Source organism: Pogona vitticeps, chromosome 4, assembly GCF_051106095.1.
Source record: "Pogona vitticeps strain Pit_001003342236 chromosome 4, PviZW2.1, whole genome shotgun sequence".
NCBI classification, from domain to species: domain Eukaryota; kingdom Metazoa; phylum Chordata; class Lepidosauria; order Squamata; family Agamidae; genus Pogona; species Pogona vitticeps.
The window spans coordinates 61,963,239-61,980,804 of NC_135786.1; the positions used below are offsets into that span (position 1 = coordinate 61,963,239).

General features: G+C 39.5%; 1 protein-coding gene across 1 annotated transcript in view; it reads right to left on the minus strand.

Moving 5' to 3' along the window:
- KIF2C (kinesin family member 2C) overlaps window positions 1–16,175 on the minus strand; it is a 28,560-nt gene extending 12,385 nt beyond the window's left edge. Inside the window, exons 1-9 of the mRNA XM_020783268.3 lie at window positions 15,975–16,175; window positions 13,743–13,837; window positions 9,993–10,097; window positions 7,645–7,693; window positions 6,804–6,926; window positions 5,559–5,678; window positions 4,960–5,060; window positions 4,183–4,278; window positions 16–70 (exon numbers count right to left, since the gene is read on the minus strand). Coding sequence (XP_020638927.3) covers window positions 16–70; window positions 4,183–4,278; window positions 4,960–5,060; window positions 5,559–5,678; window positions 6,804–6,926; window positions 7,645–7,693; window positions 9,993–10,097; window positions 13,743–13,837; window positions 15,975–16,038 — 808 coding nt within the window. The 5' untranslated portion in view covers window positions 16,039–16,175. The remainder of the gene's footprint in view (window positions 1–15; window positions 71–4,182; window positions 4,279–4,959; window positions 5,061–5,558; window positions 5,679–6,803; window positions 6,927–7,644; window positions 7,694–9,992; window positions 10,098–13,742; window positions 13,838–15,974) is intronic.
- Between the last annotated feature and the right edge of the window lie 1,391 nt (window positions 16,176–17,566).

The window sequence follows — 17,566 nt, forward strand, 5'->3', positions numbered from 1 at the left end:
CAGAAATCCTCTTACCTTGTTTATTTAAGGGCCGTTTCCTGACACACACACAAATTCTGTGCTCTTCTATCTTAAAAAAAGAAAAACACAAGCCACATTAAGATTGGAAGCTTAAGATCTTTATTCTTTAATCTACACATCTGTTAACAAACAAAACCCAAACAAACAACAAAAGGCATAACAGGTTGTACTATTCAAAATTAGTTTCCATTTTTATTACACATGGCATCAGCCTTCTTATGCAGCATTGTCCTCTGATTATGCCCTTTATACATGTGAATTTAAGCTCTAACAAAGGTTTTGTCAAATGTAATACTGCAGGCCAAGCTATGTGTATACAGTAATGTGAGACAAGGGGCGAAAGTAGTAGCCCTCTCACTGGAGTGTCATCCCTTCCCCACACTGTCGAGAAATAGGTGCAGACTCTGCCTACTTCACCCTCTAAGAAAACAGAGCAGCGAGTGAGATACTCGAGAACTAGAAAGAAAGATACGGGGGTGAACGGTTGAGGGAACTCAAGAGAGATTGGCAGGAACAGAATGGAAGAAAAAGGTGGGAGATAGAGGCAGGGGCAGCAGAGATAAAAAGGGAAGAGGGCCAGTTACCTCCAGGATGGGAATGGGTCAGGATGGAGGATCCTTGGACTAGCGCATGGGAAAAATTAAGGGTCCTGAAAGAAGAGGCTGACTACAGGCGAAGGAGAGATTTCCCCCCCCCCCCCCCGAGACCCTCTTACTGGGGGGAAGTTGAAGCCAGGGAATGGCAGAGGAAACTAAGAAAGAGAGAGTGGAAAAAGGAGAGAGAGAATAGAATGGAGGGTGAGCGAGATGAGGAGGAAGGACTACAGAGAGGACCCTGGGCGACCCCCATATTGGTCAGAAATGCCGGGTGGGGCGACAACCGGGATGATAACACCATACCCCTATTGGATGAGACAGGACAGGCGATGAATCTAAACACCTCGACAGATTGGCCGGGTCCATGGAATGCTGGTGAGGGGAACCCCTTCCTAGTTGAAGAATGGAAGCCCCTGACTGAGCCGTTGTCGGCAGGAGAGAAACAATGGGACAATTTCGTTGATACCGGTTATTTGTTAAATACTCGCTTAAACCTCACCCCTGTTTCAAAGTTACAAAAATCTCCTGATTTATTTGAAAGAAGGAAGAAGCCAAAAATTGAACCCTCACAAGGAAATTCATGTTGTCATCACTTACATGATATAACAAACTGAGAAGAAACAGTGTGGATCTAATAGTGAGGCATGCTGCAGCATAAGCAGTTAGGGCTATAGCAAAAAGTTGGGGCAGATAATATCAGTATGGCTTTATGGAAAGCTTATCAAAATAACCATCATTCAAGTGTACACTCCACTACAGATGCTGACAAGGAAGCATTTATGCAAGTGTACAGGAAGAAACTGATCACACGCTGAAACAGGATGCACTGATATTCAGGAGCGAACAGAATGCAAAAGTAGAAAACAAACCAGAATTGAATATCATTGGAGGATTTGTCCTATGAGTCAGCAATGAAGTAGGAGAGTGATTCATGGAATTCTGTGAAGCCAACAATGTGCTCATTGGAGACATATATTGTAGGCAATCAAGCAGACAAATGAAGACTGAAATCAGAGACATTACCAGGAAAGAAGACGAAAAGATTATTTCTGTAGTCAAAAGAAAATAAAAACCTTGATGGATGACTGATGGAACACTTAAAATTGCTGAAGACAGATAAGAAGCAAAAGGAAATGGTGACCAAATAGGTTCACAATCCTAAATGCAATTTTTCAAAACTGCCATGTAGCAACCAAAAGAACTACCACAGTAAATACTGCAGAAAAAACAGAAAAGGACAGCAACAAAGAGAGGGTTTTTGCATGATATCCAAAAAAACTAAGAGAAATTTAAACTTAGATTAGGAATGCTTAAAGGTAAACCAGGAAATATATTATCAAATCATGATAAAATAAAAAGGAATCACAATGAAATAAAGACAAGATGGAAGCAATATACTAAAGATCTATAAAAAAGATACAAGGAAGATGGGTTCATTCAAATAATTCTCGGATACAGAAGCTGCATGTTTAAAATGTGATGCTAAAACTGCTCTCAAAACAACTGGGAGAAATACCCGGTTTCCCTGAAAATAAGACCTAACCTGAAATAAACCCTAGTATGATTTTTCAGGACGCTTATAATATAAGCCCTACCTCAAAAATAAGCCCTAGTTAAGTGAAACCCCACCCTTCACCACTGTGTAGCAACCAGAAGAACATGACATAACTGTATTTGAATAAATGTAGATTGTTGTACCTAAAAAAAAAAAAAAAATCCCCTGAAAATAAGCCCCAATGCGTTTTTTGGAGCACAAATTAATATAAGACCCTGTCTTATTTTCAGGGAAACACAGTAAATTAGGAAGAATGGATGGGATACCAATAAAATTATTTCAAATGATAAACTACCAATATCTAAACAAAAGTATGTCAATAAATATGGAAAACAAAACAATGGCACAGAAACTGTAACTGTTAATATACACTGCAGTTCTGAAGAAAGGAACGGTCAAAGATTGCAGAAACTATAGTGCTGTTGCATTCATTTCCCATGCAAATAAAGCAATGCTGAAGATTTTTACTATGTATGAAGTAAGAAATACTAGATGTTCCAACTGTATTCAGAAAAGAAATGGCACCAGAGGTCTTACTGTACAGTATATACTTTTGCCACTGGAACATACCAAAGAAATTCATATTTTTTGTTTTACAGATTACAGTAAAGCCTTTGTGAAAAGCTATAGATCATTCTAAAAGAAATGAGTATGCCACAATATTTGATTATCCTGATGCCTAACCTATACAGTACTCTGGAAGTTATGGATCCTCCACAATTCAGAGAATCAGAATGACAAAAGCATCAGAAGCAAGAGTGTATTTTACATCTTTTTAGGTTCAATCTAAATGTAGAACATATATAAAAAGCTACTTAAATTCAGACATAGGTAAAACAAAAATTGATGGGGGGATCAATAATCTTTGATGTACAGAGTATATGAGCTAAAATTACTGAAGCAGGCTAAAGAAAATGCCAAAAACAAGACTATAGCTAAATGTTAAGATGACAAAAATAATAACTAGAGGAAAAATACATAACTTTAATGTTGACAATAAACAAATGAAAAAGATTCCTGCATCTTGGTTCAATCATCACTCCAAATAGAGACTACAACCAAAAAATTAGTAGAAGACCCAGACTTGGAAGGCTAACAATTAAAATATTTGAAACGATCCACTGTATCGTACTCCTAGTTACTGGGTATGGACATGAAAGGTAGACAAAGAAGAAAACTGGTTGAATAAAAATGATTACAATTAATTCATTCAAAATGGGATATTGGAGGAGAGCTGTATATATGCCATGGACTACTAGAAAGATAAATACAGTAAGTGGATTCTAGATAAAGACTGAATGCAGAAAAAGAGGAGGATTTCACTCGAGTTGGACTGACTCAATAAAGGGAGCTACAGTCACCATAATTCTGAAGTGACTTGACAACAAGCAACAACATAATTCAAATGACTTAAGTTATATGGACAAAGTTGCAACAGTACTTAATTGCCAATAGCAATCATCTTCTTAAATTAATAAGAAATATTATCAGTCAGTGATCAAAACTGTTAGTTTTCTCTGGATGCACAAGCAAAATTGTGGAATCCGCAATAGTTAATTGAAGCTGATTAACAAGATGCTAGTTGTATGCTTGGTTTGCCTGACAATCACAGAACCAACATCTCATTAATTTGCTCCAACTAGCTACTGTGTCTGTTTTTTTGCCCAGCACATAAAAATTTGATCTTCAACCATTCAGTTCAGTTAACATCCCACTGATTTTATTCAATAACCATCTCATATACCTGAGCTACTCTAGATCTTTGTTTAGTGCTACCTATACTATATGTTCCTTGTATGTGAATAATTCAAGTATAATACATTTAGAATTGGTGACAAGTTCCCATCTCTATTTTTTATTCTACTTATATGTTCTAGATATTTACAGAGGTTGTTATTCATTGTCCCTTTAAAAAGAGCTGGCAGATACCAAGGATAACATTTATTTGAATATTAAATGAGGGAGGCACTTGGGAATACAGCATAAACCTAGTTGGACGTATTTACTCACAGGGTCATTCATTGATATTGGCTGACAGTTTAGAGTGGCTCTGTATTCCTTCACCATGCGTGCAAAGTCCCAGTTTGGACAACTAGTGTCATATTCCTGCAAGACAAAATAGTAAATAGCTTATAGACTTGCTGCAGTGAGAACAAAGGTCATTGAGGAGTTCTCCTTCATAAAATTGTAAAGCATCTGTAAAAAAAAACAATGTATGAAACATGTGAGGATCAAATAATAAGCATAAGATCTTTCTTAGATAAATTTTCAATACTTCTAATGGCTAAAATATATAAATACAAGAAAAAAGATTCCTTCGGTTTTTCCGTTCCAACCTGATGCTTTTCATGTTGCCCAAATCCAACTTCAGTACTATTTATAGTAGCTCCACTATATCAATGAAATTTTACACTTATGTAGGTCCAACACATTCAAAAGGTCTTCTTTAATTATGACTAATAACTGGACTTAAGCCTTACTCTTTAGAAAAGCTATATAAGATAATAATACCGCCTTCTTGGATGAATGGAAGAACTTAGACTGTTCTGGCAGCTGATATAATGCACAGGACAAGCTAGGATTATAAACATGGAACAACTGTTTTTATAAAATGCTTCACACAAGAGCTGTGCACATTGTGTTTATCTTACTTTATCTAGATTAGATGGACAACATAGATTAATATTCTAAATGTTGGTGTCATCAAAAATATTTGATAGCATTAATTTATTAAGTTTGATGCCTTGCAGAAGTTTGAACTTAAAGAATTTGCATTGCATCGCTTACCTGTGCTCGCTTGTTTCTTATCTCAGTGAACTGAGCTCTTTTCTCTTCCCTCTTACTTTTCATTTTTTCCATCTCTTTCACAATGTTAGATTTCCTTCGAGCTAGAGGGAAAAGTGTGCTATCAATAGGATAGAAATGAAATAACCGACATCCATAGATCTGTTATGCTTGCCCCCCTCACCAGAAAAGCAGTCTAATAATTTATAAATAAATAATTCATTTATTGCTCTTAAGTAAAACTATCCACAAACATGTTTTACTTCTATGAAAGAAATGTTTGGGTTTGAAACGGCCTAAAACTCTGCCATCAATAAACAGATACCAAGAAACTGATTGTGGTTACTTGATCAAGAACAAAGAGCACCACCAATTCCGAGACATACTTGTACCACCACTATTTGTGTTTATAGTTCATCTCAACTTAGTTGCAGAGTGGAAGCCCAGCTTAATTAAGTTTTAGCATTCATCCATTCATCCTCTATTCCACTGATTCACCAACTCCATCAACAGGATGGGAGTAGGAAACCTTCTGTCAGATACAACACAATTAAAAGATGGCTGTAAAGTTTCATGAAATAAAGCTATCCATCATCTTCTACCTTGAATTGCAGCAGAAACCATTCTGAGAGACTGTGGAGTTTCTTCAGTCACTTCATTGCCATTTGGTTGCACGTTACATTTATCAGAAGAATAACTACTCCTAGTTCGAGCACGTACAACTGTTTGAACAGGAAACTAAAATTAAACACTACCCAAGGAAACACAAGAAATACAGTAGCAGGATGGTTTGTACTAATGTTGGACCACAGTATTCACACAGGATCAGTTCCAAACCCCTTCCCCGCAGATGGAAAAACCGCTGATAATTGTCTCTGGTTACATATATAGCATTGTCTCTGGTTCCTTCAAGTAGCCAATTGTGGTACTTACATCATGGAAATTAATATTTCTGGATTTTCTTTCATTTAATATTTTCATACTCTGGATAAGTGAAACCATGGATACTGATTCTGAGGATACAAGGGTCCTACTACACTTCATTCAGAAGAAAAGAAACAAACATTAAGATGTGATTCTACTACAGATTTGATCCAGCAGGTGCACATTTCTGAACATAGCGACAAATCCAAATTTGGAATGTACTGTAAATAATAAAATCACTTTAATTTCTCATTAAGTCTTGCATGATCCATACTTGCTGGTTTACGGGGGGGGGGGGGGAAGCAATCATTAATCAGGTAAAAACTGGGCCTACAATTGTGTTCCAACCTCCTGTGATCTCCAAAGCATTCGGGAAATTTATATTTGTTGAAAAACAGACAAGGCAAAGCTAACCAAGCAAAGGTTGAGAAATATGCTTATGACTGCTGTTTTTATTTAGTGAGATTCCCCAGGAGCTTGATCCTAAACTACAGTATGCTGAATATGCATCAATAAACTGGAGCTGGTGGCAATGACACATTTAAGATCACCTCCAAAACCAAAATCTGTTTGGTTTCTGGTTTACTTTAATGAATCCATATATCATATGCCACTTCTACCACAATAATGACTACCACGCCACCAGCATTCTGGAGGCATCCCACAATTAAAATGATGCTAGCATAGGACTAAGCTGTCAGACAGCTGAATATTGCAATGAATTTCAATGTTCAGTTTCGTAATTAAAATGCTAGAGCACAGGATTTGGCTTTTGCTGAAAAAACAGTCCAAGTTTGGGGCCATTCAAAGAAAAACGTAAATTGACAGTTTCTTTTAGAGCAGAGTGAACAATAGCACATCTTTACAGGTACTTGTGTACAATTACTATAACGTCATATCACACTTCACCTGTCTTAACTCACCAGGAAGAGCAGAATGGCTTCGTGTTGGCACAGAAGCAGGCGATTCTATTTCCATCTCATTTCCGAGAGGACTGTTCTGTGATTCTGTTATGACAGACATTTTGCTAGATTGGAATCGTGGAGCTAAGAAAGCAGAACAAAATATTACTAGTGGTTAATTCTATAGCAGCAAAGTTAACCTGAATAATATTTATTTACTTTTACAAATAATAAACAGTACAGAATACTACAGAAACCCTTTTGGCAAAATTCCAGAAAATACAGAGCTAGCATTAAGTACAGTGAAATACAGTTTAAGAATGTTCTGTTCTGAAGTCAGAGGGGCGGGCATTCCAGATGCCAAATATTCTATTTCCCACAAACTCCAAACTACCCACACTTGTTATTCAACCAAGTGGTATATCCGAATTTCTAAAAAAAATCCCTTTCAAAGTAGCCATCAGGTCACAAAATCTTGACAATTCTCCACATGTTTCCAAACAGAAGCTGAACTTTTCTAGATTTGCCTCAGTAACCTAAGCATTGCTATCAGGAATTTCAACTGGGTATACTGTATATTGGTGTTTCAATCATTTAATTTATTTTCATTTATTTTATTTTGTTGTTAGCTAAACTCAGCTCTGTGTAAAGACCAAATGGATGGGATATAGGCTTTTGTTTAAATAAGTGAAAGAAATGAAAAAATGAATAGCACTATATAAATTGGAAAACAGCTTCTACTTAAAAACCAACAAATTCAATACCACCAGCTACATGGTAGCACAAAATGGCCTAAAATTAGATGCAACACTGGTCTTTATTTTTAGTGCAAAAGGTTGGAGCCGTGCAAATTTGTTTCTACCTTCTCTTGGAGCAGGAATTTTTGAGAACGTTGTCCTGCGGTTTTGCCTCTGAAGTGAAAAGAATGTTTCAGTAACGAGAACATCAACAAAGTTTTAACCATGTAATACATAAACTTACAGTATTTCTAGAGCTGTTTCAGTCAGGATCAGTAGCTACTGATTCCTGAATACTGTTGAGTGCAATAAAGTGTATCAGCATTGTAAAGAAGCCCACAGAAGCTGTGTGTGTTACATGTCATCAAGTCGCTGTAAAAGAAGAGACTTTCCTTCTTCTGTGACTACCAGCGGAAGGAAGGCTAGAAGATAGCTACCTTTTTAGTCAGAGCATGTCAAAAAATCCATTTTCTACAGCCAAGCCCTATGATGCGACAACATCTGGTCAGGCCTCTGAGGTAGATTCACAAAAATCTAAATCAGAGATTTCTTAGAGTAAAATATCCACCACAGCAAAGTGAAAAAAACAAATCAGCAGGGCTGTACTTGTACAGATAATCAATATTCTATTAAACAAACCCATAACAACAGCAGCAGCAGCAACCAATGAAATGCCACTTCTTACCATGCACAGTTCCCAAATGAACCACTCAAAGAGATCACCAATGGTGTAGATCTGGACAAAACTAGTTCTTCCTCATAGGCCTGTATTTGCTTACAATTTAGCCTGAAAATACTAGCAAGAACAGATCTCGCAACAGAGATACAAATAGTTGAATGGAACAAGAGATGTCAAATTTGTACCTATGTCTAGTCTGGTCATATTTCTAGACCTAACAATGCATGCTATTCACAATATCAGAGATTCCTACATTTGTTTGTCCTTCAGTGTGTTTCTCTGCAGACAGTGGCCTTCCATCTTTAATGTAAGACAAATAGGATGACTTTACTGCTGGTGGCAAGTTTCCGAAACTGAAGTCTCCCCCCACCACAAGGGCGTCCCCACAACAAAAAGGATTCTATGGGCACCTTGTGACCTTGACAGGGAGGTCAATCAGAAATGTTTTATTTACCAAAAAAATCACACCAGCTGACGTAAAGTGCCCCGCTTTACGATTACCCCATTTAACGACGAATCTGCTTCACGACGATGTTTTTGCGATTGCAAAGCAATGGTTTGAATGGGGGTTTTCCGCTTTGCGATGATCGGTTCCCTGCTTCGGGAACCGATTTTCGCTTTATGCCGATCAAAAACAGCTGATCGTCAGGTTTCAAAATGGCCACTGGCTGAAGAAAATGCCCCCCCCCCGCTGTGCTTAGGGACGGATTCCTCACTGCACAGGCATGGAAAATGGCCACCCCTATGGAGGATCTTCGCTGGACGGTGAGTTTTCAGCCCATTGGAACGCACTGAACCGTTTTCAATGCATTTCAATGGGGTTTTTTTTCGCTTTACGTTTTTGCTCTACAGCGATTTCGCTGGAACGAATTAACTTTGTCAAGTGAGGCACTACTGTAACTTTACACAATGCAGCTCTACAAACAGAATTTTAGCCAATGGGTGTCACCATCTGGTACTGCATTGGGAGCCGAAGGACACTTTTTTTGCTTGCCCTGACCCCCCTTTTTTTTCTTCAGGAGAGATGTTTCAGACTCATCCAGTGGAAAATACATACCAAACACCACCATACAGTCATGGGCAGGGGGTGTAATCATCTTGGGAAATACAGAGGATTCGATTTGGACCTCAGGAAAATGGGACTGAACATCAGGGCCTGAGGTTCCCCATTCCTGATCTAAGCTATGTCCTATAGACACCATTCTTCTTCCAAGGTGCTCTTTCTACATCTCTAACCTGCCATTTCTCTTCTTTGTCCCAACTATCACCAGACTTTTCCTCTGAATTGCCGTTTTCACATTCTTGTTTCTCCCAGGCCGTGCACATATAGCCCCCAAGGACTCAATTGAATTCCTGGCTTCCACTTCCCTCACCTTTCTACAGACTGAAAGCAGAGAGACACCACTCAGTGCAGGCAATTTACACTGAGACCTTCGCATAGAAAAGCTGCAATCCATACTTCTACAGTACAATACAGTCATTCTGTTATTTCGTGCAGTAGAACTTACCACTAGGATGATTTATGAATAGAGCTACTGTCAGTGCTATATTTTAAACACGGTAAATCAAGGAATGTGTTGTTGCTGCTTTCTCTTATTTATATTAAGGGACTGTAACTAATTATGCAGAGCTAGCACATGAATAAAGAATTTAACAAATGAAGGTAATAGAGAGAAGCATGAAACAACAAAATCTTTAAAGCTGAAAAACCACTCATTAAGTTTGAACCATGTTTGGAATCATGTTTCAGGCATTTTACAGCATGATCCAATATCAACCACTAAGATCACCTACCTTCGTAGTTACATTCTCCTGGATAGGAAAGCTCTCTTTCACATCAACAGCAACCGGAGTTGTGAACAGCTCAGGGTTTATTGCTACCACATCATCAAGGTCAATCTATAAAGGGTGCAGGAGGGAGACCAAATACGTACAAAACAGAATAAAAAAAGAGTAACTCATATTTAAGCATCACCTCAGACATCAGCAGATCTATGACAATGATTTGTCATGACAAGTTGAAAGGAAGAGAGTGTGGTCACTGTTTCTTTGGCCTAAAATTTAAGATGCTTCTTAAAACAATCTGCCTATAAGCTCTATCCTACACCATACAGTACCATGGGCTGTACAGTATTTCAGAGACCTAGCAAAGCACATTTGCGACAAATGCTTTAATCTCCAGCAGCTAATCTTAGTACATCCCAGTCATTCCCTGATTTCTGTTGTAAGAGCTCCACGTGTTACAACTTACTGAAACAGAATCTAACAATTGTCAGTGTGAAATGTACAATTTTTACTGCTGAATCTAGAATCAATCAGCTGCACTATGCAACTATTTCCTTACTTTTCTGCAATGCAGATGTAAACTGAACAAGTCATGCCCCCTTAGTCCACTCACTTGACCTTAGAGTGACATCATAATCCTATTGCTAGTGCTGCAATATTCCAACAGACATTTTCCTGAGCTACAAAGGCATCCATACAGAAAGCAACACACATTAACACATAACAAATTAGGAAACATAGCTTCTTATTCATTCACGCAACAATACATGTCTATTTTATTATATGTCATGTGAAAGTTTAACAACTTTCTTTGTTTAAATTTTCTTTGATACACAAATATTATATGGAATGCAACTCTACCCTAGCTGTGTGTGCTAAAAAAATCAAATAGGACTGTAGTCTCAAGTATCCAGTTTTATACTCCAAAGAGCTCCATTGCTTTTAAGGCTCTTTCTACATCACATGTCATTTACGAGGGCAGAAAGAATGTGGACTATAACACAGCAGAGAATTTTCAGTAGACCACCTAGTTCATCTAATTATCCCTTTAAATCAAGGGAGGAAAATACAGAAGTATGCAGTCTTGATTTACTGAGTTAAAAATAAACCTTTTGAACCACTTTGCAACTTCAAAAATAGCTTGATCAAAAAAATAGAGTGCCCACTCCTGTAATCTCCAAAGACGAACCAGTTTCTCTCAAAACAAGCTTTAGATCCCTATATGCTGATTTGCCTACAAGCCCAAAAGATATGTCTGGAAACTAGAAGAAGACTTCTGACCATGTCTGGATTTCATATTGGGGAGCAGCACAGCCTACAATGTATCCTGGATGCACAAAATTAGCCCTATAATTTGTTCACCCCTTTAAAATATACATTCAGGGCATAATACAGATTAGTGATGCTTTAGGTTTTGCTGCTACATTCGGTGCTGTACTCTATTTACAAACATACTGATGGGATAAAGGATTCTAATACCCTGTCTCTGCCATAGGTAAGCTATTTATCGTACACTTTATTTGAGTAGGACTCACAAAAAGGAAAAATGAATCTGAAAAAGCTCCATGTATTGTGAAGTTTGAAAGCAATGATTGCTCATAAACAAATCTTTAAAGATGTACAAGAGGTTAGAGATGGAAGTCTCTTACTAATTCTAAACAAAGTGTTGTGTGCCTTACTTGGGTGAGGGGAGGAAATCCAGGTAAGCAACTTATATTAGAAGTGCAATACTATACATGATCTCTCAGATGTAAACCCTACTGAATTCATGGTGACTTTGTTGTTGTTTAATCGTTAGGTTGTGTCCGACTCTTCATGATCCCATGAACCAGACCACGCCAGGCCCTCATGTTTTCCACTCCCTCCTGGAGTTGGGTCAAATTCATGTTGGTTGCTTCGATGACACCGTCCAACCATCTCATCTTCTGTTGTCGCCTTCACACTTTCCCAACATCAGGATCTTTTCCATGGAGTCTTCTCTTCTCATGAGATGGCCGAAGTATTGGAGCCTCAGCTTCAGGATCTGTCCTTCCAGTAAGCACTCAGGGTTGATTTCCTTCAGAATGGATAGGTTTGTTCTCCTAGCAGTCCAGGGGACTCTCAAGGGTCTCCTCCAGCACCACAATTCCTCGGCGATCAGCCTTCTTTATGGTCCAGCCCTCACTTCCATATATCACTACTGGAAAAACCATAGCTTTGACTATGCGGACCTTTGCCGGCAAGGTGATCTCTCTGCTTTTTAAGATGCTGTCTAGGTTTGTCATCGCTTTCCTCCCAAGAAGCAGCCGTCTTTTCATTTCGGGGCTGCTGTCACCATCTGCAGTGATCATGGAGCCCAAGAAAGTAAAATCTGTCACTGTCTCCATATCTTCCCCTTCTATTTGCCAAGAGGTGATGGAACCAGTGTCCATGATCTTAGTTTTTTTGATGTTGAGCTTCAGACCAATTTTGCACTCGCCTCTTTCACCCTAATTAAGACATTCTTTAATTCCTCTTCACTTTCTGCCATCAGAGTGGTTTCATCTGCTTATCAGAAGTTGTTGATATTTCTTCCAGCAATCTTAATTCCGGTTTGGGATTCATCCAATCCGGCCTTTCACATGATGTATTCTGCATATAAGTTAAATAAGCAGGGAGACAATATACAGCCTTGTCGTACTCCTTTCCCAATTTTGAACCAATCCGTTGTTCCATATCCAGTTCTAACTGTTGCTTCCTGTCCCACATATAGATTTTTCAGGTGACAAATGAGGTGGTCATGCACTTCTATTTCTTTAAGAACTTGCCATAGTTTGCTGTGGTCTACACAGTAAAAGGCTTTTGTATAGTCAATGATGCAGAAGTAGATGTTGTTTTTTTTGGAACTCTCTGGCTTTCTCCATAATCCAGTGCATGTTAGCAATTTGGTCTCTACTTCCTCTGCCCCTTCAAAATCCAGCTTGTAGTTCTGGGAGTTCTCGGTCCACATACTGCTGAAGCCTACTTCGTAGGGTTTAGAGCATAACCTTGCTAGTGTGTGAAATGAGTGCAATTGTACGGTAGTTGGAGCATTCTTTGGCACTGCTGTTCTTTGGGACTGGGATGTAGACTGATCTTTTCCAATCCTCTGGCCACTGCTGAGTTTTCCAAACTTGCTGGCATATTGAGTGTAGCACCATGACAGCATCATCTTTAAAGATTTTAAATAGTTCAACTGGAATACCATCACCTCCACTGGCCTCGTTGTTAGCCATGCTTTCTAAAGCCCACAGACACTTTGTCCACCAAATGTATTTCCTTAAATCTGTTCTTCACGTCCACTGTGTATTCATAAGGGATTTGGTTTAGATTATACCTGACTAGCCCAGTGGTTTTTCCTACTTTCTTCAGTTTAAGCTTGAGTTTTGCTATAAGAAGCTGATGATCAGAGCCACAATCGGCTCCAGGTCTTGTTTTTGCTGACTGTAGAGAGCTTCTCAGTCTTTGGCTGCAGAGAACATAATCTGATTTCAGTAGTGCTCACCTAGTGATGTCCATGTGTAGAGTGGCCTCTTGTCATGGTGACTTAGTCTTAGGTAAATGAGAACAACTTTCCCCAACTAAGTATACTGTGGATGTGCTGACTACAATTCCCACAACCACCACCCAGCAAATTCACACAGGCTGGGGATTTTGCAAACTGCAATACAATAAATCTGGGGTATAGCTTGTCTATAGCATTGTAGCCTATGTTTCAACTGCTTAAACACACTGGTAGAGAACAGGAAAATAATATTTCACCTCTTTCCCTTTGATACTTTGATCTTCGGTCCATTCTACTGATACAGACTTTTTTTCCAAATTCACTGTCTTGATAGTAGCACCATGAACTGCACCTAAATAAAAGAAAAAGAGCCAATGTCTCCTTATGCTATTTTGGGTGGGTGCTAATTTATCAAATCAAGTACGTACATTGAATTGCCACCTAATCTGAAACATATTAGAAGAATGTGACACTTACCTACACAGAAATTAGAAGGATGTGACACTTATCTACACAGAAATGGAAACTACAGTGACACTCACCTCAAATCAAAGGACAGAGGATTAATAGAATATCATAGATATTTATCTTTCCTCTTATGACTGATAATCTTAAGAAGCTTAACTCCTTTCAATATTATTTTCTTCTAGATCACTTTCTTAATGGTCTTATAAATTTATTGTGCATAATTAGGACTATTCACAATAGCACACTGTTTGGGACAAAAGCATGTTCTACCAGGCAGTGGTCTAGATCAGGGGTTCTTAACCTTGGGTTAGGTGTTTTTGGACTGCAACTCCCAGAAGCCTTTACCACCAGCTGTGCTGGCTGGGGTTTCTGGGAGTTGCAGTTCAAAAACACCTGAGTAACCCAAGGTTAAGAACCACTGGTCTAGATAAATTTTTTGATGCAGCCAGTAAGTCATTTTGTGATAGGATCAATCTATCACTCTCATTAGGAGATTCTTTAATTCCTCCTCACTTTCTGCCATCAGAGTGGTATCATCTGCATATCTGAGGCTGTTGATATTTCTTTCGGCAATCTTAATTCCGGTTTGGGATTCATCCAGTCCAGCCTTTCGCATGATGTATTCTGCATATACTGTAAGTTAAATAAGAAGCGAGACAATATACAGCCTTGTCATACTCCTTTCTCAATTTTGATCCAATAAGTTGGTTCAATCAAAAATAGATCATAAGAAAAAGTATGTGCCTAGAATGCAATTTTCAGTTTCAAAATAATGCTTAATGCTCTTCAGATGGGATCAGCAAGAAAATATTGGGCACAGAAAAAAAAGCTAAGAAATCAGAAGATGACTGAGACTAGGAAACACAGCAATGAAGGAACTATAAAAGATCATCAAGTGAAAGGATATGCCACTGAAGACCAAGGCCATCCAGGAGTCTTATTTGTGAGGTGATCACCATGTATGGGTGGGGTGTGAAAGCTGAATGGCTAAGAAAGCTAACTGGGGGAAAAATTATTCATTTGAATTGTACTGGATGAGAGCTTTGCAGACAACCTGGACTGCCAGAAAGACAAACAAGTGGGTCCTAGATCAAATTAAGCCTGGTCTTTCTTTGGAGGCAAAATGATGAAACTGAGGCTCCTTTGAGCACATCATAAGAAGCCAGGATTTTTTTATTTTTTATTTTTGAAAAGACAATAATGCTGGGAAATATGGAAGGCAGCAGGAAAAGAAGATGACCAATTAAAAGATGAACTTACTACCCAAATAAACCACAGGCTAGAGTTTGCCAGAGTTGAGCAGGGTGGCTGGGGCCCAGGACATTTTGGGGATTGCTCTACTATGGGGTCACCATGACTCAGAGAAGACCTGATGGTGCATAATAACAAATCAAACAAAAGTTATCATCTTAGCTTAGGATGTTCCAAAAACAGATTTTAATATGTTGGGTGCTCCCTCCCTCCCTATTTATATATTTCCATTTGGCGTTTTAGTGGTACATACAGTATAAGTTTATTTGATGCACGCTCACATTTTAACTACAATTTTATTACTATACGCATATTTCACTGTCAGTCATCCTCAGCAATAATTCGAAGCAGAAAGTTGGGATGTAAAGGGAATAAATGAATACAAGTTGATTACAGGACACGTGGGGAGTCCTTGACACACCCACACCCGGGATTAGAGGGGCCGGTTGGGCTGAAAAAGCACCGCGCACACCAACACAGCAATTAGCCAGAACTGGAAAAACTCAGGACTTGCCATCCGGAAGACCTTTCTTCCTGAAGAAGCCCAGACCCAAAAAGAGATAGGAAAAGAGGGAGCGGGGGAGAGAGAGAAGCCAGCCCACTCGCCCGCCCCGAGTTCACGTGAAGACCCTTCCGTGGGAAAGGTCTGGGCAGTAGAGGAGCCCCCCGCGCCTCAGTCCCAGTCCCCGCCCCCAAACGAGGGGCTTGGTCGTCAGGAAGCCCTTTCCACGCGGCCCCTGTTCCTTCCTCGTTCCTGGATTCGGGCTTACCGTTGCTACGGGGAATATTAATAGACAGCCCAGGCTGAAGGCACCGGTAAGCACTTGACTCCATGCTACGAGAAAGACCGGCGCGTCCTCAATACTGTAGAGCGATGCCTTCCCTTCAGGAACCGGTCCCGCAAACGGGGATGGAACCAACGGCCTCCGTTTTGAACGAGGCGCGCCGCAAAGCCTGCCGGGAAACTACGCGGGGAACTCTGCCAGAACTACATTTCCTAGCATGCACCGCGGCAGGGGCCCGCCATCCCCTAGTGATAGTGGGGGGCCTTATTGTTCACCGAGGAACTACATTTCCCAGAAGGTCCTGCACGCTCACACTGCTAGGATCCGTACATTTCACATAAAGTCTGGGAATCGTTGGGTGGGGGGTGGAGAGTTTGCAGAGTCTCTGGGTCCTAGGAAAGGGGTGAGCAAATTCCAAACCGCGCCGTGTTGCAAAGAGGATTGAGCCTCGCCTCAGACGACAACTCTCAAAGACATGCTCCACCAATTATTGGACTTTTGTGTACAATGTTTGTGTGCAGTATTGACCCCATGGAGGGGTTGCGCTAAGCCTGAAGAAGTGGAATTTTCTCCACGAAAGCTTGCAATTTGTTCGATTTTTAGTGATCCAATAAAAGGCATCACCCAGTCTTGCAGTTATGTCAGATTAACTCCTGCGTTGTCCTCTCGTGGCGCGTCCCAGCTAATGGACTCTCATCCACGAGAGGTCACAGCGAAATGTATCGCCTCAGCTTGATGGTGCCCTAGTCCTCTCCCGGTTTTAAGCAACGTGTAAACAGAACACCCCCTCCAAATGCATGCCTTTTGGTCCTTGATAGCCCTTTTTGGCCTTTCTCCCTATCGTCTACTTACTACTTCCTCTCTGTTTATATCCTCGTGTTCTAGTTTTTTAATCTTGTTCTTTCCTAGAAATATCATGATGATTACCCATTGTGATATTATTAATTTAATGCAGCTATCACAGTATTGACCCTCTAAGCCTAAATTTAAGGAATATAAAAATGTGGCGGCAAAAACAATCCTGTAACCTGGTCTTGAATTGCTAATTTAAGACGTATTGAAGCCCGTGCTGCTGCTTTTCAAGACTGCAAGCATTTACTTTCCGGGGGAGGAGGGGGAGATTTCAAGGAGCTCTCTGTGCCAGTCTAGTGTGGCAAAAAACAACAAAGAATCTGATGGCACCTTTAAAACAAGCACATTTTATTTGACATTAGCTTTTATGGACTGAAGACCACTTCAGATGCATGGGGTATTGTCTTTTTCTTTTCTTTAGTTTTTGCCCGATATGCTAATCAGCAAAGACTTTCTCTCTTCTCTACAGTCTAATAGTAACCTGTCGAAAGTAATTCTGGAATTGACTGAACAGATATGTATTTATGTCATTTTAATATGATCTATTAATGCTCTTCTGATATAATGCCCTCCCTTTTTTAACGGTTTCTCCATATTTATTTTTATAGTCTTTCATAAAACTAATAAAAATGCACTTTTAAAGGATTAGTTTGTCCCACACCTTGGAGCAGCTTTTTTTTTAACGACAGTTCCCAGAATCCTGGTTGGGGATTCTGGAAGTGCTA